The sequence below is a fragment of the Rhizoctonia solani genome, chromosome 7, assembly GCF_016906535.1.
Source record: "Rhizoctonia solani chromosome 7, complete sequence".
Classification (NCBI taxonomy): Eukaryota; Fungi; Basidiomycota; class Agaricomycetes; order Cantharellales; family Ceratobasidiaceae; genus Rhizoctonia; species Rhizoctonia solani.
Genome location: NC_057376.1, coordinates 840,233 through 861,029, shown reverse-complemented (window position 1 = coordinate 861,029; position 20,797 = coordinate 840,233). Strand labels below are relative to the sequence as shown.

Here is a 20,797-nt window from a genome sequence, read left to right as displayed (position 1 = left end):
GTAGGAAGTCACATTTGCGTGCATGTGCTCGCTTAGATTCCCTGCGTATCAGTGGAAATCCCTCATGATTGTACAGTTTCAAGGAAGCTGGGCGCTGCAGCGATGGGTTAGCTATTCTTAGGATTCGGATGTATAGCAAAAGGCACGCGCCGTAGGGTGTACTGTGATATATTTAACTTGACACCTACATCTACGTCACTCTATCGCAGTATGGTCAATTGTATCGGCGTTCAAGGCATCATTCAGACCCGATTACGGGCCGATCAAGGCCGAGCTGGAGAAATGGAAGCCAACGGATATTCCCGATCATGGGGCACAGTTTCCAGGTGGCCAAGTGCGGGGTAGCCATATCAAACTGCGCTTTGGCCCCTGATAAATAGTCTCCATTTCTGACTCGATTACTCATTTTCATTCTTCTCACACGACCAGAACTGCCACGAAAAACAACGAAAACATGTCTTGAGCGTATTCCCTTGGATCAGTTCCAAGATGTCTTTGGTGCTACGTCTACTGGTGAGTTTTTCTTATCTTTCAACCAGCTGGCTTATCTCTGGTGAACGTTTCTTGATACGTAGAAATATCCAGCGTGGCATTAGGTGGTCGCGCTGTCCGTTGGTCGGACGATTCTTTGCTGAAGCCTCTAACCTACTCAAAGTCGAGGTCCGCACTCCATTTCGGCGTGCTATTTATAAAGCTTTAACATATCTGCCAGCCCGCGTGTCCCACAAAGGCACATTCAAGCCTACCGGTGCCGTTTTCGATGGCTGGGAGACCCGTCGTCACAACTCCGGTCACGATTGGTGCATTATTCGACTCGGCGCCCTCCGGCTACATCGTCGGTTTGATATCGATACTGCCCATTTTAGTGGAAACGAAGCCCCAGCGGCATCCGTACAAGCCTTATTCGTAGACGCACGAGAGAAACCTCAAGCAGATGACGCACGGGTAAGTATTAGGGTGCATACAACGACGGCGACGTCACGGAGCTTGCACCGGCACATGACTATTTTACATTTGACTGACTTTTTGCGGACTTTGCATCCCCCTTTCAATTCAACTCCCGTGGCTTCTGATCAGTGGGAGGAGATTTTGCCCAAGGTCGATCTAGGCCCGTCATCTCGTCACTTGTTTCGTATCCCTCAAACGAAAGAGGCATACACACATGTCAAGTTGAACATGTACCCCGATGGAGGCATAGTGCGTTTTACACATCCCCGTTACTCCGGGCATGGAATTGACGTGATTCATTTTACTGGCTTGCACTTTATAGGCGCGATTCAGGGTGTATGGTCTAGTAGCACCCATCTTCCCGGCTGATGTACATGCACCTTTGGACCTTGCGAGTGTGTTTTCGGGTGCCCGTGTCGTTTTTACGTCTGATCAGCACTTTGGCATTGGACCCAACTTGCTCTTGCCTGGACGAGGCAAGGATATGGGAGATGGATGGGAGACACGACGAAGCCGTACACCAGGTCACAAAGACTGGGTCATTATTCGTCTGTAAGTGACCGGAACTAGGGTTTGATACGCCGACTAATACAAATTTAGTGGCGATTCGGGTATTCTTGAGCAGACAGAAATAGACACGGCTTACTTCAAGGGTAACTTCCCCGAGAGCTGCGTTATGCATGCAATTTGCAGCAATGAGGTACGTACTTTTGTCACGGTTTAAGTTTCGAAGCGCATATATGTTATGTTCTAGGCTATCCCCATGAGCCTGACGAAGAATGGACGTGTATTTTACCAAGGCAGAAGCTCGGTCCTCACAGCGGCACTTTTTCCAACTTGAGAACGTCACCGGACGGCTTTACACACATGTCAAGTTTACGATCTATCCTGGTAAGGATGTTGCCCAAGTTTCGAATCACTTTGCTAAATTTGAGTAGATGGGGGTGTAAAGCGTGTACGTATTATCGGAACACGTGCGGTTGGAACAGGAACAGTTGGAGCTGCCCCTGGTATCCTTACCAAGGCATCGAGCGGACGTAATGATTTGCTTACGCCCCAGCCTACACCCCTGGTTTCCCAAGAGCCATCTCGTAGCACTACTCCTGTACCCTCATCATCCGCATCTGCATCTAGCTCGAGCCGAAGCATGAGTGATTCGGGCGCGAACGCTGTAGTGTTGGGTCCAACGCCTCCTCCGGAACCCGAGACGTTTTCGGCTGGAATCCCTCCTCCGGCGCCAACTCCGGTTGCTGCTGAGCCATCGACCCCGACGTTGCATGCTATTGCTGCACGGGCGCAAACGCCTCCATTGACACCTGAACTTCCCCCATCGTTGGATACCCCTAGCATTCCTGCATTGCCTATTACACCTGAAGCATTCAAGGCTTATGGATCGGTAATCCAAGCGTGGTCGGATACAGATGCTGTTCCCCGTGGAATTCGTGTAACCAGCGCGAACCAAGGAACCGCGCACAAGTTCCATAATCTTGCACTTGTTGAGCAAACTTACCCACCTGGGGCACACGCCCGCACTGGCATGAGTGTTTACCGTGCTACCCCGCCAATCCGAGAGGGCGAAAAGGCTGAACCTGGAAAGTATTGGAGCGTCAAATTGCTTGAGAGGCACTCGTATACATCCCAGGCGTTTATTCCGATGGGTACGGCAGGTGGTGTCAGGATGACTGGGTTTGAGGAGCCTTTGCCCAAAGCTGGTAGGGCTTACTTGGTCATTGTCGCGTTGAATGGAGTTGGTGAGTAAGTGTGTTTATTAAAAGTCGCAGTGATTGATCTGGGGGTGTAGATGACAAGCCGGACTTGTCGACGCTTCGTGCGTTCGTCGCATCAACTGCACAAGGCATTTCTTACAACATGGGTGTTTGGCGTAAGTGATATAAGTTGGTTTCTTGAGACGGGTACTCATCTTTTGTTACAGACCACCCCATGATCTCGTTGGAGACGGTAAGCTTGATCCAGTTTATGGTGATTCAGTTGTTGACATGAGTTGCAGGCCATTGATTTTTGTTGCGTTGAGACCCAGATTGGTACACCAGACAATCACCTAGATTGCGAGATTGTAGAGGTAGAAAGCCTGGGCAGTGCAGTGCCTCGTGTGAAGATCCCTCGTTACTAGCCGGTTTATTTGTAAAGTAGATTATATAAAGTGGACATTTCGTTTTTGAGTAAACGCCCAGCGTTTGATCTAGTGGCTGTGAAATGATGGGGTAAGCGTTGGAGACAACAGCCACCATTACGAAGTGAGCGATACAAGAGAACCGCGACCAGGGCGATGTTGCAGACGATGGACTCGCGCAAACGGCCGCTTTCTCCCGACGGAGCCAGCTCGAGCTCGATCAACTCGAAGAAGCGCGCAGTCACTTCGGGCTCTGCTGCTGCCTCACCACGCCAACGGCCCAATGGCGATCTCGTCCACGACGAGCCCAAGGACGAGAACCTCGAGGTGGGCTACTAGTTCGTATACCCGCATGGGAGAAAAAAGAATGGAAATCGTGCTCATTTATTTCTCTCTCAGGCATTCCGCAAGGAGGCACTCTACCGACGAATGCGGCACTATGCTCGCGAGCTTGAGCGAACACAGGCTACCGCTGACGAATTTGAGAAGCGCAAGAACGTATGCGAGGCCGGTATGGCAGCAATGGAAGCTTGCTGGAACCAGGTCGGTATTTATTTATTTATCCTTTTCCGCCCTAACCTCCTATGCATGTTGCGACTTAACCGTAGCTACTAGACACACTGCGCTCTCTCGTTCGTTCTGAGAAACTTCCCCCTGCAGATGAGCGTACACGAGGTGCGTATTCTTGTCGTTAAAAATGTGCAATTTTGTTCATGATTTATCTCTAGAGCTATTTGATCTTGTGCGCAGGTCGATAGACGAAGAAGAGCGGGAAGATGATGAGGAAGATGACGATGACGACGACGATTCTACCGACTACCAGATCGCGCTACAGGATCTAGCTGCCAGTTCACAATCCCTCATAGCGCAGGTTGCACAACTAGCGCCTCACTCACCACCGGATACCAAAGATCTGCGCAACAAACTTCACGCTGCACAAACTGAGGTATGCCAACATCCTAGATTTATTATACCTCTGCTAATAGCCGACAACAGGCAAATTCACTGCGATCGGAAGTACATCTGCTTCGTGGACGCCTCGCGGATGCCCAAGCAGAGTCCGAGTCCTTGAAGAATAGTCTCCAAGTTGCCGAAAATAAGTTGGAACGTGCAAAGAGTCAGACGGTACAGGCTGTGGGCAGCAAATCCTCACAACCAAACGGTTCGGTGACGCCATCTGCAGACGTCAAGGAGGAGCCCCCTGTCGAGGTGTGTACAGTCAAATGATAAGGCGTTCCCAGTCGCTTACTCCGTTTAGGCCACCTCTTCATCTGCAGTCCCTACGGTATTGCAATCATCAAGAATGAAAGCGAATGGAAATCGCTGGCAGAGTCACGGCAACAGCTCATCGATGAGATGAATAGCAACCACCAGGCAACGTTGGTAGAACTCAAGCAACTAAAAGTGGCAGTGAGTAGGCTTCCAGTATTGATGTTCATCCGTTGATTAGATTTGGGTAGTTTGCTGCGCCCACCGAGGAGATGGTTTTGGGCAGCTCAGCTTATAAGCTGATGCAGGAACAGCTAAGCCATTTCAAAGCGGATGTGGAGGAATACAAGACGCGATGGAATGCTGCCAGAGATGAGTTGGATAATCTCAAGTCGAACCAGCGGATGATGCACGAGGAGGCGCTTGTACGTGTGCTTATTGGGCCGGCGCCAAGATGCTAACTTTTACCTACAGAGCAAATCCCAAGCGACTATTGACGAATTACAAAGTACTCTCCAGAAGCGAGAGGCAGATTGCCTACGGCTTCGCGAGTCGCGAGACGCTTTGACCACTGAACTCTCAATGCGACGTGCCCGGGATAACGAGCGAACAAATGGCGTGGCGCAACTCAAAGTCCTATTAGATACCCGAGGCGTATGTATGATCGAATCTATACCTGTTCTTTTCTAACGTTGCGCGTTGATGTTATAGGAACGCATAACTGTATTGATGTCAGAGGTCCGCCGATTGAAGGCTGCTATTGCCTCGCGAACAGGGGACCAAGACCTATTGCGATATGTCATGGGACTTGATATCAGTTCAGATCCCGAGCAAGGGATGCAGGTGCAGCCTTCGTACGTGGCCGATCTCCAAGCCCGGCTCGAGTAAGCCGTACTCATTTGTACTTTCTTGATAGACGGAAAAGGCTGATGCGGTGTCTAGGTCTGCCCATGCGCGATTACAGGGGATCGATCATCCAGGAGAGGCGGAGCTCGAGTTGGCCAAGTTCCACAAGGCGTTTGGAAAATGGCAGGATGTATTTTCGGATCCAGTGGAGAATATCATCACCGCCAAGGAGGTCGAACTCAAGGTTGCGAATGCCAAATGTGTGGAACTTGATGCTGTAGGTTGGCCCCGCATTGTAATTTGAACGGCCACTAATGGGGTTTCTAGGGATTGAACGACATGTTTGCCGAGGTTGATAAGCTCAGTGTTGCTTGGGAGACTCTCGACAAGCAGAACAAACTCAAAGTGTTTGATTTGCTTGCGTTGGAGGACAAGATACTCAAGGTCACAACCGAGGTATGTTGTCAAGAACGGTCGCATTTTTGGGGAAGCTGACTTTGCTGTAGAAAGCCAAGGCGGACAATAAGTATTTCCAGGTCATGAAGGCCAAGGAAACGCAGGAAGCCGAGTGCAAGACCATGGCCAGGAACATGGCCCGACAGACGGCGCTCATCGAGAAGTTTAACCAGAGCCAGAATCAGATGAATGCTCAATTGGTAAGCTGTTTCCAGTCTGTTGAACGATGTGCTAATTGGGGATTTATAGGTAGCGGCAGATAAACAGGCTGTACTCCAAAAACAGCTTATCCAGCAACTAACAGACCGAGTTGAAGAAGCTGCCCGGGAGATTCAAGCCCGGGAGATCAGACTCGTCACTGAGCGGGCCAGAGCAGCCGAGGTATGTCGTACCGCCACTGTAGCTGAACCGCAATTAATTCGTGTCCAGCTGGAGAAACAACGGAACCAGGCTGATGTGGCCGCTATCGAGGCACGAGCAATGGTAGGCAAGGCCAAGGAAGAGGTGAAAAAGGCGCAGGATGAGGCGAAGCAGGCGAGCCTGGTTTCAACCAACGCCAAAGGGACCTCGAGCGTGCGCGAACTAGAGCTCCAAAAGGAGAATACCAAAGTCATGGCTTTGCTGCGCTGTTCGACATGCGTCAAGAATTTCAGGTCACATACATTGCTCAAGTGCATGCACAGTATGTTACTTTTGTTTTCTGCGAGGACCCCAACTCATTTGCCTTTTTTTTTACAGCGTTTTGCAAGGAGTGGGTTTCCTTTCATCGAGCTATTTTGTTAAGCATGCTGACCTAACATTTCTTCCAGCTGTATAGATGCGCGCGTGACGACACGGCAACGAAAGTGCCCGGCTTGCAACTTGCCGTTTGCAGCACAGGATGTACAGCAGATTTATTTCCAATGATTTTTGGGTCTTTGTTGTACACATTCGCGTGTATGCACAATAGGCGCTGCTGTATTTGTACATTCACCCTATTCATTCCTTGCCTTTGTTTGATTTCCTCTATGTTTTTGTTTTGGAGATGTCACTTTCCCCACTTTTTTCTCTCTCTTTTTCTTTTATGGTAATCTTATGTTCTTAGAGATTTTTTTTATAGTACCCCCAAAAGTCAATACGGCTGGCAAGATACAGATACGTATTTGAGAAATATAAATACACGAGCGGGATAACTAGTCAGACAAGGGTGAAATGTACAAAGCTGATTGGGTTAGATGTTAGTCCGAGATGAATGTGACATTGTGTGGGTATGGGAGAGCAGGGCTCTCTAACGTCCTTGAGTATGCTAGAGCTTGTTATTGGTCTCTTGCCTGCGTATACTGTATGGCACGGCAAGATTAACAGGCGGGGGTGGGTGCTGGTTGTAGTACCTAGTTTCGGTCGCCCAGCGTTCGCCTTCATTCCGTTCGGGAGTATTGGAACTGGCACGTTCGGTCGTGGTGGTACTAGAGCCGGCCGTGCTGGTCCTCATACGCCCCATCATGGCCACGTTTCGCTCCATGACGAGGGCAGAGACTTGCATCCTGAGACCGTGGACATGGCGCGCATACTCCCGACTTCTTCGTGCATCCTAAGGCTTTCGGTGGTAACGGCCACTTCCTGCCTCCGTTCCGCCATGTCCAGAGACGCGGCGAGAGAGACCAAACCGTTCCTGAGGGTGGAGAGGGTGTGCTCGAGGGACGAGTTGGTGTTTAGCGGGGGGATGTACGGAACTGCTTCTATGCGGGCTGAGGAATTGGTAGGCGAGGGCGGAAGGATGTGCGAAAACGGGTCCAAGGTGAGGTCGGGCGTGGGCGCTGGGTCGGGTTCAGTCGAGCCTGAGATGGCTTGACGGAGAGCGGACGAACCGCTCCCGGCCCTTCGTCGGTTCCCAGCGTTTGCGGCCGCTGTGCCAGATAAAGCGCCGTCCGAGTCGTCGAAATGGAACATGGAAGTGTGGAGCGGACTCGAGACTCGTCTCCGGCCCACGAGCGGTCTAAACTCGAAGCGCGGGGGCTCGGGTTCGGTCGAGGGAGGTGCGCCGGCGGGTCTGAACCATGGACCGAGGGAGTTTTTGGTCGCGTCGAGTTGGAGTTTGAGCTCGGAGACTGTGTGTTCGAGCGAGGCGATTCTGGACTGGGTGATGGCCAAAAAGGGCTTTAACTTTTCAAACGGGCATTCTTCGGACAGGTGGGTGGGGATGTCCTTGGTGGGGCCCGTGTGGGTACATCCGTATACGCTCAAGGGACAGGGAACGGGCGCAGCAGGGCAATCGGCGGCGGCATGGGCCGCTAATCGGTTGTGCGGAACCGTTGTTTGGCAATAGGAACATGGGTGCGGTCGGGCTGGGCAGCGGTCTGGATGCTCAGGGACGGCAGGGGCGAGAAGGCCGCACTCGGAGCAGCGAGCCAGTTTGCGGGTGCATGTGTCTGTGTTTGGCGTGTGTGCGTCTTGGTCATGCTCGAGCACCGAGTTGGGGCATTCGGGACAGGCGCAGGCGACTGGAGTGTAGGTGCATGCATGGGCGGAGATTAGGTAACGCTGCGAGGTGTGTGTGCAGCCCAGAGGAGCGTTCGGGCATTGTACCACTAGTTCATCGACCATGTTCCGAACTGTCGAGGGTCAGCAGACTGAGTGGGGTGCTTTCTTTGGCATTGCTGTTGTATACAAGTCAGACTCACCGAGTTGGGGTGCGGGGACGATGTCTGATTGGACAGGGCTCCACGGTCGATGGGACATTGGGCAGCGACGTGGATGGCCTGGGTGATACATGTGCGACAGAATGTATGGCCACAGGGCGTGGCGGTGGTGGGATCTACAAACGGTTGTCTGGGCTGTGTGAGCATCGTGCAATTCATGCCAAGGGGGAGAGTGCATGTACCTGCATATACAACAGACCTAGGACGAGTGAGCACAGTAAGCAGACAGATAAATATAAATAAAAGAAAGAACATGGACTGACCAGGTTGGTATTGACCGAGTCAACATATACGTACGAGTCCATGGTGGTTGTCACTAGAGAGAGAGCGGAGCAGAGAAACCGGTTGGATAGGATATGCGGGAATTGGCAACGACTCCACAGGACCAAACAGGGTCTGCAAAATCGAGGCCTGACGACGACCGCGAGTGCGTGTTGGATGTATCCATAACCATCTTGTGGATACGTCTATAACTATCTGAAATAAGCAGATTATATAGTATATTACTGGATTTGATCGCATCGATCCAACAACGACATGTCTCTGCACGAGGGTTCATACGATGATGCGCTAGAACTCCCCCGGTTTGCTGTACGAAATCCGACCCATCCACAGATGGACGACTCCCGCTTTGACAACTCCCGCTTCGACTACTACGATGACCGGAGGCCTGCTGGCTCTCTCTCCCGCACCCAGTCCCAGCATTACCAATCACATCCCCAGAGCCTCCAATCGCACGCGCCTCACCAGCAGCAACAGCAACAGCAACAGCAGCCCCAGCAGCCAGATATTGAGCGCTTGTCTGACCCGACACGTCCCCTCTATTACCCATATGACCCATATGCACAGGCACAAGAGCACATCCGACGCCCATCGTACAACTCGTCTGATCCATATGCACCACCCGACGCAAAGCCCCCTCCTTCCCCCCAGTTCCAGTACCCCATCGACCAGCGCTTTGCCGCCCCCCGTGCCCCCTCTGCATCGACCCCGGGCACCCCCATGACCTCCTCTTACCAGCGCCAGTTCTACAGCCCAAAGCCCCGCCAGGGGTTCAGGCATGTCCGAGACCCCAAGGACCTCCAGCCCCGCGTCAATCCTGTTCCTCCCGGACGCAGATTCGCCGATGGTGCTTATCTGAGCGTATGCCCGTTCCACTCGTCCCTCTTCATATCCCATTGACCGCGTTTTTAGCCCTTGCGTGCACTGACCACCCACCTCACACAAACCTACCATATCTGCAACCCCGAGTTCCGATACGAATCCACCCACAATCCTCGTCGCGTACTCACAAAGCCGAGTAAACCCGTCCACAATGACGGCTACGACAATGAAGATTATGATTATATCCTCTATGTCAACGACTGGCTCGGGCCTGACGATGGCCGCAAGTGCGTGCTGTCCTGTCCATCCCGTGGTAAAACTAATCTGTTTGCAGCAAATATCTCATTCTGGATGTCCTCGGACAGGGCACGTTTGGCCAGGTCGTCAAGTGCCAGAACATAAAGACACACGAAATTGTCGCCGTTAAAGTCGTCAAAAATAAGCCCGCGTACTTTAACCAGAGTATGATGGAGGTGACCATTCTTGAGCTTGTGAGTTACAGTTTCGGGGTGCTTTTTTCCAAAAGAAAATCCCGTCTGACGTCTTTGCAGCTAAACACGACGTGGGATCCCAATGACGAGCACCACATCCTTCGCATGCGTGATCAGTTTATCCACAAGAACCATTTATGTCTTGTGTTTGAGCTCTTATCATCCAACCTTTACGACTCATTAAACAAAATCAATTTGGCGGTCTCAGCACCCAACTCGTCAAGGTCTTTACCGCTCAACTCCTTGACGCGCTCACCGTCCTCAACGAAGCAAGACTCATCCACTGTGACCTCAAACCTGAAAACATCCTTCTCATGTCGTATGTACATCCACCCGCCATCCAATCCAATCCACACTCACCCCGATCCCAGGTTACAATCGCCCCAAATCAAAGTCATCGACTTTGGTTCTGCGTGCCACGAACGACAAACGGTGTATACGTACATCCAGTCTCGGTTTTATCGTTCACCAGAAGTCTTGCTTGGCATGTCGTACACTTCCGCAATCGACATGTGGTCCCTTGGCTGTATCGCAGTCGAACTCTTCTTGGGCCTTCCTCTGTTCCCGGGTACGAGCGAGTACAATCAAACCACGCGGATCGTCGAGATGCTCGGGTGCGTCATTTTTTTAGTATCATACACGGACGTTTGAATTAAACCTTTTCGATAGCATGCCTCCCATGTACATGCTCGAAATGGGCAAACAAACCAACAACTTTTTCGCTTCATACACGGACGAGTACGGCCGAAAACGGTACCGACTGAAATCGATCGAACAATACTCGCGAGAGAATAACACAAACGAACAGCCAGGCAAAAAATATTTTGCGGCGACGACCTTGCCGGATATCATCAGGAGCGCGGCGGGCAGCGGAAAGGGGAAACTTACCGAGAACGACAAGGGTGAGTTTTAGAGTTTTGTGATTGTGCTGTCTAGTTTGGTTTGGACGAATATGGGCGGAATACCCGAATGTCGGCTCTTGAGCGCCGCCTGTTGGACGAGAGAGCTGTGGAGGGGGGATGATGTCTGATGACCCTGGGCGCTGTGCAGATGGGATGACTCGGTCTGCCCCAATCATCGAGCTTGGTCGCATATGCTGTTGCGTCCCCCCTCCCCCCAGTTTTTCGATGAGTTCAGGCGCTATTGTTTTGATCTTCTATTCAATTATCCGAATCCGTCCATGCTGATGAATTTTCTTTTGTCATGGCGCGCTGACGTTCTTCTGTACCATCGATTCGATTGATCCTTATGGGGTTCGACATTGTCTTATCAAACGATAAAAATGGGTTGTTGCCTTTTTGCGCGGAACTCAAATTATTGATACCGTGCACCGAAAAACGGTTCCCTGCGATACGTGGGTATCGGGTTGTCACCTCATACATGGGACGACACGGCCTATCGTCCTTTCACGGACCGTCCTCGGCGCGATCTTCGGATCGTACTCTAAAATCGCTCGCTCCTCCCACGACACGATCGCTTCTCGCGTCCAGATCCCAACTCGCGAGCGTCCTTTATCGACTTTGTGTCTGGGCTGTTGAACCTGAACCCCATCGAGCGATGGTCTCCGCAGCAGGCTAGGGGGCATCCATTTATTACTGGCGAGCGATTTGAAAGGCCGTATATTGTACGTGCTGATTGTCATTTATCTTTGATGGGTTCTGATCGCATTGTAGCCGGCTGGTACCAACCCGAGAAATACGCCTGTTACCGGAGCTGCTGTTGCTGTTGCTCCTACCCCCGCTGGCCCGCCGCCCGTCGATCCTAAACGCCCCTATGGTGGCTTGGTGCCACAGCAAACCAAGGGCCAGCGCGCGTACCAAGACGCGGCGACGTACAATGCGCACTTGAACCAGCACCAGGCTTATACCGCTCAACAAGCTGCCGCGAACCAAAGCGCGAATCAACAGTTTAGGAACCCGTACGCGATGGGTCCGCCGTCTCAGCCTCCTGGCCAAATGGCCCCGCCCATGTCTACGCAATCGTCACATCCCATGTCCACACAGGGGCAACACCCCATGTCCGCGCAAGGGCAGCACCCAATGTCGTCACAGTCCCAGCCACCGCAATCACAGCCTCCTCCGTCGGTGTATGTCGACCCTGGTCCAGGGCCCGGTGCGGGAGACTATGGGCAGCAATCTAGGCCACCAATGGTGCATCAGCAGTCTACCCAGTCTCTTTCGTCGCAAGCCATGTCTGGGCAGCTTGGGAACGGACAGTACGGTCCTGCTGGAGGCAACCGAGGCGCCCCTCCCCCGAATCCGCCGTCGACATCGTACTATCCGCCCTCACGCACCCGCGCAAACACGATCAACCAGATGGATATTGTCCCGCCGGCATTGGCAAGGATCGCAAGCAACATTGGTGTCGACGCGTCGGCCCTGAAGCGCAACACTCTCACACCCGTCTTGAACCGAGAAGAAGCGATGAAAGAATGGGAGCGCCGCCAGACGGGCAAGCGCTCGCATCAGCCGTATCCCCAGCTCGAGTATCTCCAGCAACAAGCCGAGCTGGCATCGTCCTGGCAGGGCCAACAACCACAGCAAGGTCGATTTGGCATACCGTTTAATGCTCCGCCGCCGGCTATGGTGCATGACATTCAGGACAAGGGTGGAATGCGCGGTGGTCCTGCACGATACGAGCAACAGCCATATGTGAGCGGAGTGAATCGATACGGACCAAGTGGCGGGGGCAGTCAGGGAGGTGGTGGACAAGGAGGTGGATACCAACCCAATAATGGGTACGATGCCTATGATCGCGGAGACCCGATGGGATCGATGTACGCGCCCCTGCAGCCACCCAGTACTATGGCCCACCTTCGGCTGGATCGGGAGGCGGGACAACGAGCCGTGGACCTGTGAGCCCACCGTCGAACAATACATCGTTCTACGGCGGTGGGGTGGTGCCTGCCGGCCAGTCGCACCGAAATCCATTCCAAGGTCAAGGTGGGCCTCCTGGCGGGCAAGGTGGCGCGGGCCAAACCTCTCCTCAGGCTGGTCCAGGAAGCAAGCGGATGAGTGGAATGGACGCGTGGCCTCGATGAATGTATTTGGTTTTCTGATCTCATGAGTTTTTTGGTCCGCGTCCTCCTTGATCCTCTCTTGCGAAATAATTCTAGATGATCTCTCAACTGCTACCTGGATTGTATTGATGTGATGTGATATTTCCTGCTGCGTGCGCCGTGTGTGTGAGAGAGTGAGAGAGAGAGGACAGGCTCTGCCCCCAATGAGACTGGGTGATGACGATGATGATTTCTGCGATTTCTCCCCTAGTGTGTAATATTTTCTGTCGCAGTACAATTTACAGAGTTCTTTTTTTCTTTCCCTTTTTGACTTTTTGGGATTGGGCTGTGCTTTTGTTTTCTGCGCACGCGCACGGGCATAAGGGCTGTTTGCCGATTCCAGTTATAATACCTCCGCTTCCGTCCTAACGGTCATGACTCAACACGAGCCCCGTCTGGATCTGCCACACGCGCTCGATCGAGGATAGTTTATGACATTCTTCTAGGCCGCTACAACAACTCCACGACCACTCGTCTCCCATGGCCGCTCCTTTTCTATGCGACTGCAACCACATCGCGGTTCCGGCAGTAATTGAGGGCAGTACAATGTTTGTTTGTCGGCATCTCCTACAGGGGAGCGAGTACCGGACTGATCCGCACCACATTCCATGCGGCTTTAAATGTAAGTGTTTCCTTGTATGCGTTATCTATTCATTAAATCATTTCGTGTCTTCTGCAAGTAGCGGAAGACACCGGGCCCGAGCTCCAGCCCGTGGTGCGTGCGGCCGTGCTGTACCACAAGCCGACGGCGTTCAAGGCGCTACAACTCCCCCGGGGAGCGAATCCTCTCGATCTCTATCGGCCAAAGAAAGATGTGTGTAGTCCAATTTGAGGTGCATACATATGGTATTGAATTATGGTTTGGAAGGCTGCTGCTAGTGACGCACAGACCGAGGTGCCAATGGAAATCGACGACGCGCCAGTAGAGGGAACACAATTTGTCCTGCCGCAACAAAGACCGGTGCCAACTGATGCGAAAGGCTGGCAGAGGAGGTGCATGATAGCCGAGCGACAATTGCAGGCGTCTGATGATGAGCGGAGGCGACTGAAACGACAGATGGAGGGGATGAAGCGCGAGCTGTCGGCTCTGGAGGAGCGGAACCGGGCGTTACTCAAAGCCGAAGAAGAAGCGAAAGCTTACAAGACAAGGTACGAAAGCGTGCGATCGGAATTGCACGATCTTCGAAGGTCAAGGCACGCTAGTATTTTTTCGAGCACTTTACAGCCAAATCGCTCAGACAGTCCTAATCTTTGAGCTTGCACTTCGTTTGTATTTCTTTGGCTCGATCAATTCGAGATTACAGGCAACCTATCTGTGTATATTCGTTCTTTCTATACAGTATGTACGAACCCATGTATCTCTAGTTTGACTCTACGATTTAATGAGGCTGTTGAAGTACTCTTCGATCTCCCAGGCGCCTTCCCAATATTTGACAGTCGCCTTGAGCTGCCCCTCGGGTGCTCCCTTGATACGTCTCTCCAGTGCACGGTCTCGACGGCAGAGAACAACGTCATTCCTTTTGATAGAGATACGTTAGTTAAGCAACATGCTCGAACATTCATTGTGTAGCTTACTCTGAAAGTCGAACACTGGGACAGAAATCATTGCTTCCATCTCCGACGTACATAATTCTATCGTAAGTCTCGCCGCACCGTGCCAGGAAGCTTGTAAGTTCTGAGCCTGGATCGAATTAGTAATTGCAATAATACTATACTGTTAAGAAGCTACCTTTGCATAGGTTAGGACTACATCCGACAGTACACCCATGTGGAGGGTCATCAGGCCCAATGTGGCGCCTGATGTCCAGTCGATCGCCGTGCCATTCGGCCTTGTTGGTCACAATGTCTGTAAAAAGGTCACTAAGGCCGTTGTGCTACATGGGATGAGTAATTACGCTCTTTTCATAATAGTCAACTCACTGCTAGGATTGTCCGGATATAGACTGGTTAGACGCTGAGAGACACAAAAATGTTGTCTTGGGGGAATTGGCGGCTTTCAGCGCCTTGACACCCCGTATCATTGCAGGATGCTATATAGATGATTAGTATGTGGATAGATATAGTAATTGTAAGTGCATACATAGGGAAGAGTTATGAGGGCATGTTCAATTTGTTCACGAGTTGCGCCTTCATCGTGCAAGTCATGCATGACTCCAGCTCTATGCCCATAATCAGACTTGTGTCACGTACGTATCTTACTGACTCACAGTAGATCGGTCCACTCTGTTTTCCCGTGATCATCCTCTAGCTTTCTTCTGAGCTTTGGTGACAAAACTTCAAGGACATATCGATCTGTGTCTTGGTCTACCATAGACCTATGGCACTATTTGGTCATTTTGGTCGATCAGTTGAGTGCATATACGTACCAGTCGAAATCATAGACTACGAGCTGCGACTTAACTTCAGGCATGTGGTGGTATGCGCTGGCAGGAACGAATGAGGAATATCACGACCCACTTAAACCGTCTCGGTTCGTCTTCGACCGCGGAAACCGCTCTTTTATTTATTTGACTTGGCTGGGTCAAATATACTCAAACCTACTGGGCCTCAGCGCTAAGCACGTTCGTCATCGGCCTTGATACTCGATCGACCCTTGTGCTGTGCCACCACCAACACCTCGAACCTTTGAATTGATTTAGTAGACTCGAGTCGTTTGGATTCTCGGTTACATATTATATAATTCTCTGGTTATCATGTCTGTTGTTCGAGCGCGGGCGAAAGCTAGCTTCCAAAAGAAACCTGGTTACTTGGTGCTCACTCAACGCAGCCTCTCATGGACCGAGGACAAGCAAAAAGAGCCACGACTCAACCTTCCCAATACATCTCTGCAAAGTATGATACCTACTTAATGATATTTCGCCGTTCCTTACCGAGTCTAGAGATGTTCTTTAGTAAACCTGGAAGCGCCTCGACCTCCATGAAAGTAATGGATGGTCCTGACCCAAAAATCAACGCCTATACATTCGTGTTCACGTCGCTGAAAGCAGTGGCAGAAGGGAACAATTTTAAAGAGCTGATAACCAACATTCTCACGGCAAATATTGCCCAGCAACAGGCGGCAGCTCGTGAACAAGCTCCTGCTACTGATACACAAGCTGCTGCACCAGTCACTATAACACCACGAGCAGACCGACCTTTGAGCGTCAATGATCTACGAAAGTTTGTCTTGCTGAAGCGAGCGGATCTGGCGGCACTTCACCGTGAGCTTGTAATGACCGGGAACCTCACTGAAACAGAGTTTTGGGCGGGTCGTGAGGTACGTGGCCATGTTTGCTCGTAACACTGCTCTTACCTTGAAAAGTAGCATCTGCTATCCGCAGAAGAGTCCATTGAGCGCCAACGCAAAGGCCGCCCAACTCAGATGCTCGAATTGCGAGGTGCGGGGACAAACGAAAAGGGCGATATCAAAATTACCATCACACCCGAACGTGCTCAGCAAATATTCATCGAATTCCCGGTTGTGAAGCGTGCGTACGACGAAAACGTGCCCGATCCGGTATAAATCTCACAAATTCCTTAGCGTTCAAAGGGCTGCTTTGTTGATTGCTTTTTTGCGAAACAGCTATCCCCAGTGGAATTCTGGACCCGGTATCTTTCTTCCAAACTGTTCGATCGAAATCAAGCATCTTCGCGCTCAGCAGCCGCCCAACATACCATCAAAGACGACCCGATCTTCGACAAGTATCTACAAAAGGAAGATGATGGTTAGTGGTTCTTATCTAGTGCGAGGCTCACCAAGTCACGGATTTACAGGTGATGAACCCTTGCATCAGCGCGCCCCACCATCCACTCTACTTATCGACCTTAATGCGACGCATGAGGATCATGGAGAGGTCAGTCACGTTCACATTGCAGAAGGAGAGGCCCTGAACCATCTTTGTAGACAGGGAACTCGAAAGACTTCACGATGAAAGCAGGAGGCTTACGTTCAACACTGCCGTTGATTCGCAAATTCAATGAGCACTCTACCAACGTTCTCGATGCTGGCCTGTGAGTTTGTTCCAGTATCCCATGGGTGAACATCCCTGGTGACCCGCATGTCAGTCAACCCTCAAAACGTCAACGCATAGGGAACATGGTAGGCTCTAATCGGATCCAGTGTGCAGCCTGAGTCTAAATTCGCCTTAGGACGAACTTTACTACTCTCAACTGGATATGGAAGATTTACGAGGTCCACAATACGACGCGGGAATCGAACTTGGCCTGCAGGCCAGTAGTCGGATATTGGACTCTGATAGTTTGGAAAACGAGTCTGAGAATGGGAAGCGCTCTGAGGTTGGTGATACAATAAGCATTATTTTATGCTGTTATAGGCTAACATCCTTCAAGCCGGTGGATCCACGCGCTTTGGTCGGAACACTTCGATCATGGCATAATAACTTGAGCAAGGTTTGTATGCCAGAACCTGTTTGCTGCATAGAGCAATAACGTTTTGATAGTTTGCCCCAGGAAAAAAGCAGGTTGAAGATGCTTTTACGTCCTTGTCCCAAAATGTAACCGAAAGAGTAAACGTTAAATCACGAAAAAGTATGTCGGTATCCAGATCCTTCAAGCCTCATGCATTGAATTTGTTTTAGATAATTTGCCAGACGACCTACTGCAGGCCATGGGTAACCTTCAAGCTGCTACAGCCGAATTTTTACGCCAATTTTGGTCCGCTTTATATGACGACAAAGATTTTGCGAAGGACCACGTTGAGAAGATGGCTTCCTACTTGGGGAGCACCTACGGCAAAATTGCCCCTATGATGACTGCAGCCCGGAATCAGGGTCACGACCCCCAAGTCGTTCGGGATGTAAGTTTAGCTTAACCGACGTTTAAGCGTGCACTGACCCTGGGTAGGCCTTCACTCCAACACTGGACGCAGTAAACAAAGCACTTGCCATATACAAAGCGCGAGCTTCAGTTTAATAAACCGGTACAGTTCAAACATACCGTTGTTCTTCTATGTATCATTATTGCGACTTAATACATCACACATCTACAAGTATAGCTAAGAGAATAGGTATACAACACACTGTAATCAACACTAAATATGAACGCTCCCTGAGGGGACATGCACTGATTTTTGAGATGAGCCTGCACACTCGTATGTGGTGTATAGGACAAGGCCATGTAGGAAGAATGCATATACTATAAACGCAGTTCTAGCCCTTCTATTGCCGAGAACTTGTCGCGTGATAACAAGGACGGTTCTTTCGATCACGTTTAGGTCCTGGGCCGCACGAGCTGCTTCCTATTTAACTGAGACTAAGCGCCACATATCACATATTCTTGTGGTTCCACCTACCTGTCCTCGGAAAGCTTGGAACGGGTTCAGTGAGTCTTCGTACATGGTTCTGTACTTCCCTAGATCAGTGTTCGCCTGCGCCGTCACACTTGACCAACTCGCGCTTCCTTCGTCGCGATAACTCTGCATGTAGCGTACTTTCTCGTAAAGCTTCATGTTGTCCGACTGCAGGGTTTTGATTTCATTGCGAAGCTCTGTGATGCTCTCGAACTGCTTTCGCAATTCCTGTAATTGTCCATCGGTCAATCCGTTAATTTAATGAATCAATTTTATGAACCAACCGACCTCTTCAAGCTCGGCATTACGCTGACGGAAGCGATCTCTCTGACTGGTTACAATGGGAAGAATTGAGTTATCTGGCTGAGGTGTTGCGCTGTGCTCTAGGTTCTGAGTGGCATGACCATCAGAAGTCTGAAATTGTTGGCTGGGCTAACACGTACGGTAGATTTTCGGCCCAAGTTTAATCCAGAAAGACCTTCCTGGCCACTGGGGATTGTTTCTTCCTTTTCAACGGGGCCATTTGAAGCGCGCTGATTAATCTGCAGGAGGTCGTTCTCCAATCTCTCGTTGAGAGATGTTTGCTTCTCTAGCTCTGTCCTAGTATGGATGACCTCTTCTGAGACAGCTTGAAGTGACAATTCGAGCTCCGAGTGAGCGACCTACATTAAAGATTCAACACTTACTTCCGGCCTTAACTACAGAGGGCCACGTACCCTGATTTTGGTAAGCTCTTCAAGCAATTTTCGGTTCTTTGCCATGAGTAAGCCCTCAAGCGTTTGACCTTGTTGTAGGTTTGCCTTATCCGCATTTGGATCAGGCATTGGAGCTTCGTCATCGTCGTCTTGGCCAAATTCAACAAACTATGCAAGGTCAGGAAATACCTAAGGCAGCAAGCCGAATAGGTTACCTTCATGATCCCCAGCTCACGTTTTATCTCGTCGTAATCTGCGTATTGCTTGAGTCGATTCTTTAGATTATCGGTCTCGGTTCCCTGAATGTTTGTGTTATGTCTTAGTTCAAGACAGCATCTTCGGACGCATACACATCCACCTTGATCCTTCCTTCTTTTTCGAGCTCCGCAATCTTCTTTTCAGCAGCTACGATAGTTTCAGATGTCGATTTCTTGAGTTCCTCGAACGCCAGCCTTAAACGTTGTGCCTCGGCGTCCGATTCAGCAAGCTGCGCTTCAAGTGCCTGAGTACTGCAAAACATTCTCAGCCTGAACGATAAGTGTTGAGCATATCACTGACCGCTGTACAGAGTCGCTGCCTGTTCTGAGATTTTCTATTTCTGCACGTAGGATCTCCTGAACAAAAGGAGGTTAGTGTATCAAATTTTCTCGCTCACTTTAGTCTCACGTTTCGACGCTCAACGGCTGCAACACGACTATTTGCTCTTTCCAAATCTGCAGATATCAGATCCATCTCAGCGAGCTTAGCGTCTACCTCTTGATCTGTAAATCTGAGCGTCAGTGCAGAAAACAGTGACCGTTCAATCACGCAACGCACCCTGGCGCTGGGAGTGGTCCAATAGTTTAGCCTGGCTGGTATCATGCGATGCGCGTAGGTCCTTCAACTGACTTCTCGTAAGATCCAGCTGTCGTTGTAAGTCTTGTTCACTACCTATGGGTGATCAATTGCGGAAGAGATGCTCTGCGCGAAGAACGTACCGATCTTCGTAGTTTTTCAATTTCTCATCGTAAGTTGCATTCAGTTCAGCCTCTTTTTGCGAAATTCGACTTTGGATCATGGTATCCATCTTTAATGAGGGTAAAATAATGGCCATTAAATTCATTTAAATGATGATATAATGTTACCCACCTTCTCCTCGAGAGTATCTGCCTTCTTCTTTGCGTCGGCTAGGTCTGTGACCTGTCTTTTGAGCTCGGCATTTTCTTCTCGAAGGTTTTTGAGTTCGGCCTGCCTCTCTTCAGCATCGGACACTTTAACCATCATGTCCTACTCAATGGAGGTGCATCAAGTCATGAAAGTGTCCATGGTTTAGCTAACTTACTACCACAGAATTAAGAAGGGGATAGGGGTCTGGCGCCTCAGCCAAGAGTTTGTAGACCCCAAGAAACGCATTATCCGAAGATTTGCATCGTTTAGTAAGGGCATCTATCTCATTCTGATACGCTACCATACTGATGAGCCATAGCATCGAAAAATACAGGCCGTGCATTACCTTTTAGTAGCCCCTTGAACGCCTCTGGTTTCTCTTCTTCTGGAAGCTTTTTGAAATCTGATACCGCACACCACGTCCAAGTTGGTTGTTTGACTTAAAAGAGGCAGGGCACCAACTCACCCTTGGTCTTGTCCGCAAGTGACTTGCGACCCACTACGCTCTCCTTTTGGTTGTCAACGATCTCTAGACCTTGTGTATCCAGCGACTTTTGCAGTTCAGACAGATCGATGTCTACGTCCCGTTAACGTTCCTAATTCCAGGTCGTTACCAACGTGCCATTCACCTTTCCAGACAGACAAAGCCTGTGTGAAGTCGCTCATGGTTATCTGTAACTCGTATTTCCTATTGAATATATGTTTCGGCTAGATCTGGGCCAAGTTTAAATAGCACGGCGAGTTTATC

At 50.5% G+C, this 20,797-nt stretch overlaps 6 protein-coding genes across 6 annotated transcripts; 3 read left to right on the top strand and 3 right to left on the bottom strand.

Moving 5' to 3' along the window:
• Positions 1 to 210: 210 nt before the first annotated feature.
• RhiXN_06438 (allantoicase) lies at positions 211 to 6,496 on the top strand (the record flags this gene model as incomplete). Its single annotated transcript, XM_043326254.1, has 27 exons — positions 211 to 334; positions 430 to 513; positions 656 to 945; positions 1,078 to 1,197; positions 1,271 to 1,500; positions 1,549 to 1,648; positions 1,749 to 1,839; positions 1,887 to 2,699; positions 2,750 to 2,830; positions 2,882 to 2,907; positions 2,957 to 3,028; positions 3,245 to 3,406; positions 3,479 to 3,622; positions 3,688 to 3,754; positions 3,808 to 4,025; positions 4,076 to 4,292; positions 4,338 to 4,489; positions 4,540 to 4,713; positions 4,763 to 4,942; positions 5,000 to 5,172; positions 5,231 to 5,411; positions 5,462 to 5,590; positions 5,641 to 5,790; positions 5,840 to 5,971; positions 6,020 to 6,272; positions 6,329 to 6,341; positions 6,400 to 6,496. 27 exons carry the CDS (start codon positions 211 to 213, stop codon positions 6,494 to 6,496), a joined length of 4,473 nt encoding a protein of 1,490 aa, XP_043181686.1.
• A 379-nt stretch (positions 6,497 to 6,875) lies between these two features.
• RhiXN_06437 (Zinc finger, Rad18-type putative) lies at positions 6,876 to 8,308 on the bottom strand (the record flags this gene model as incomplete). The annotated part of the gene is made up of 3 exons (XM_043326253.1): positions 6,876 to 7,105; positions 7,141 to 8,181; positions 8,251 to 8,308. 3 exons carry the CDS (start codon positions 8,306 to 8,308, stop codon positions 6,876 to 6,878), a joined length of 1,329 nt encoding a protein of 442 aa, XP_043181685.1.
• Positions 8,309 to 8,805: 497 nt separating this feature from the next.
• Positions 8,806 to 14,176, top strand: RhiXN_06436 (dual-specificity tyrosine-(Y)-phosphorylation regulated kinase; the record flags this gene model as incomplete). The annotated part of the gene is made up of 10 exons (XM_043326252.1): positions 8,806 to 9,411; positions 9,463 to 9,659; positions 9,707 to 9,863; positions 9,924 to 10,477; positions 10,533 to 10,765; positions 11,354 to 11,487; positions 11,537 to 12,717; positions 13,368 to 13,543; positions 13,602 to 13,735; positions 13,790 to 14,176. 10 exons carry the CDS (start codon positions 8,806 to 8,808, stop codon positions 14,174 to 14,176), a joined length of 3,759 nt encoding a protein of 1,252 aa, XP_043181684.1.
• Positions 14,177 to 14,293: 117 nt separating this feature from the next.
• Positions 14,294 to 15,331, bottom strand: RhiXN_06435 (2,3-diketo-5-methylthio-1-phosphopentane phosphatase; the record flags this gene model as incomplete). Its single annotated transcript, XM_043326251.1, has 7 exons — positions 14,294 to 14,438; positions 14,497 to 14,602; positions 14,651 to 14,767; positions 14,885 to 14,951; positions 15,002 to 15,080; positions 15,129 to 15,236; positions 15,288 to 15,331. The coding sequence occupies 7 exons, from the start codon at positions 15,329 to 15,331 to the stop codon at positions 14,294 to 14,296; spliced, it is 666 nt and encodes a 221-aa protein (XP_043181683.1).
• Positions 15,332 to 15,614: 283 nt separating this feature from the next.
• Positions 15,615 to 17,832, top strand: RhiXN_06434 (RNA polymerase II transcription factor B subunit 1; the record flags this gene model as incomplete). The annotated part of the gene is made up of 12 exons (XM_043326250.1): positions 15,615 to 15,753; positions 15,801 to 16,177; positions 16,226 to 16,417; positions 16,484 to 16,625; positions 16,675 to 16,754; positions 16,805 to 16,911; positions 16,966 to 16,999; positions 17,050 to 17,196; positions 17,251 to 17,310; positions 17,361 to 17,448; positions 17,499 to 17,716; positions 17,764 to 17,832. 12 exons carry the CDS (start codon positions 15,615 to 15,617, stop codon positions 17,830 to 17,832), a joined length of 1,653 nt encoding a protein of 550 aa, XP_043181682.1.
• Positions 17,833 to 17,950: 118 nt separating this feature from the next.
• RhiXN_06433 (uncharacterized protein) lies at positions 17,951 to 20,715 on the bottom strand (the record flags this gene model as incomplete). Its single annotated transcript, XM_043326249.1, has 16 exons — positions 17,951 to 18,157; positions 18,212 to 18,436; positions 18,497 to 18,598; positions 18,652 to 18,870; positions 18,925 to 19,071; positions 19,119 to 19,202; positions 19,262 to 19,412; positions 19,462 to 19,517; positions 19,570 to 19,664; positions 19,720 to 19,829; positions 19,881 to 19,969; positions 20,032 to 20,169; positions 20,225 to 20,346; positions 20,396 to 20,452; positions 20,516 to 20,626; positions 20,679 to 20,715. The coding sequence occupies 16 exons, from the start codon at positions 20,713 to 20,715 to the stop codon at positions 17,951 to 17,953; spliced, it is 1,950 nt and encodes a 649-aa protein (XP_043181681.1).
• Positions 20,716 to 20,797: the final 82 nt, after the last annotated feature.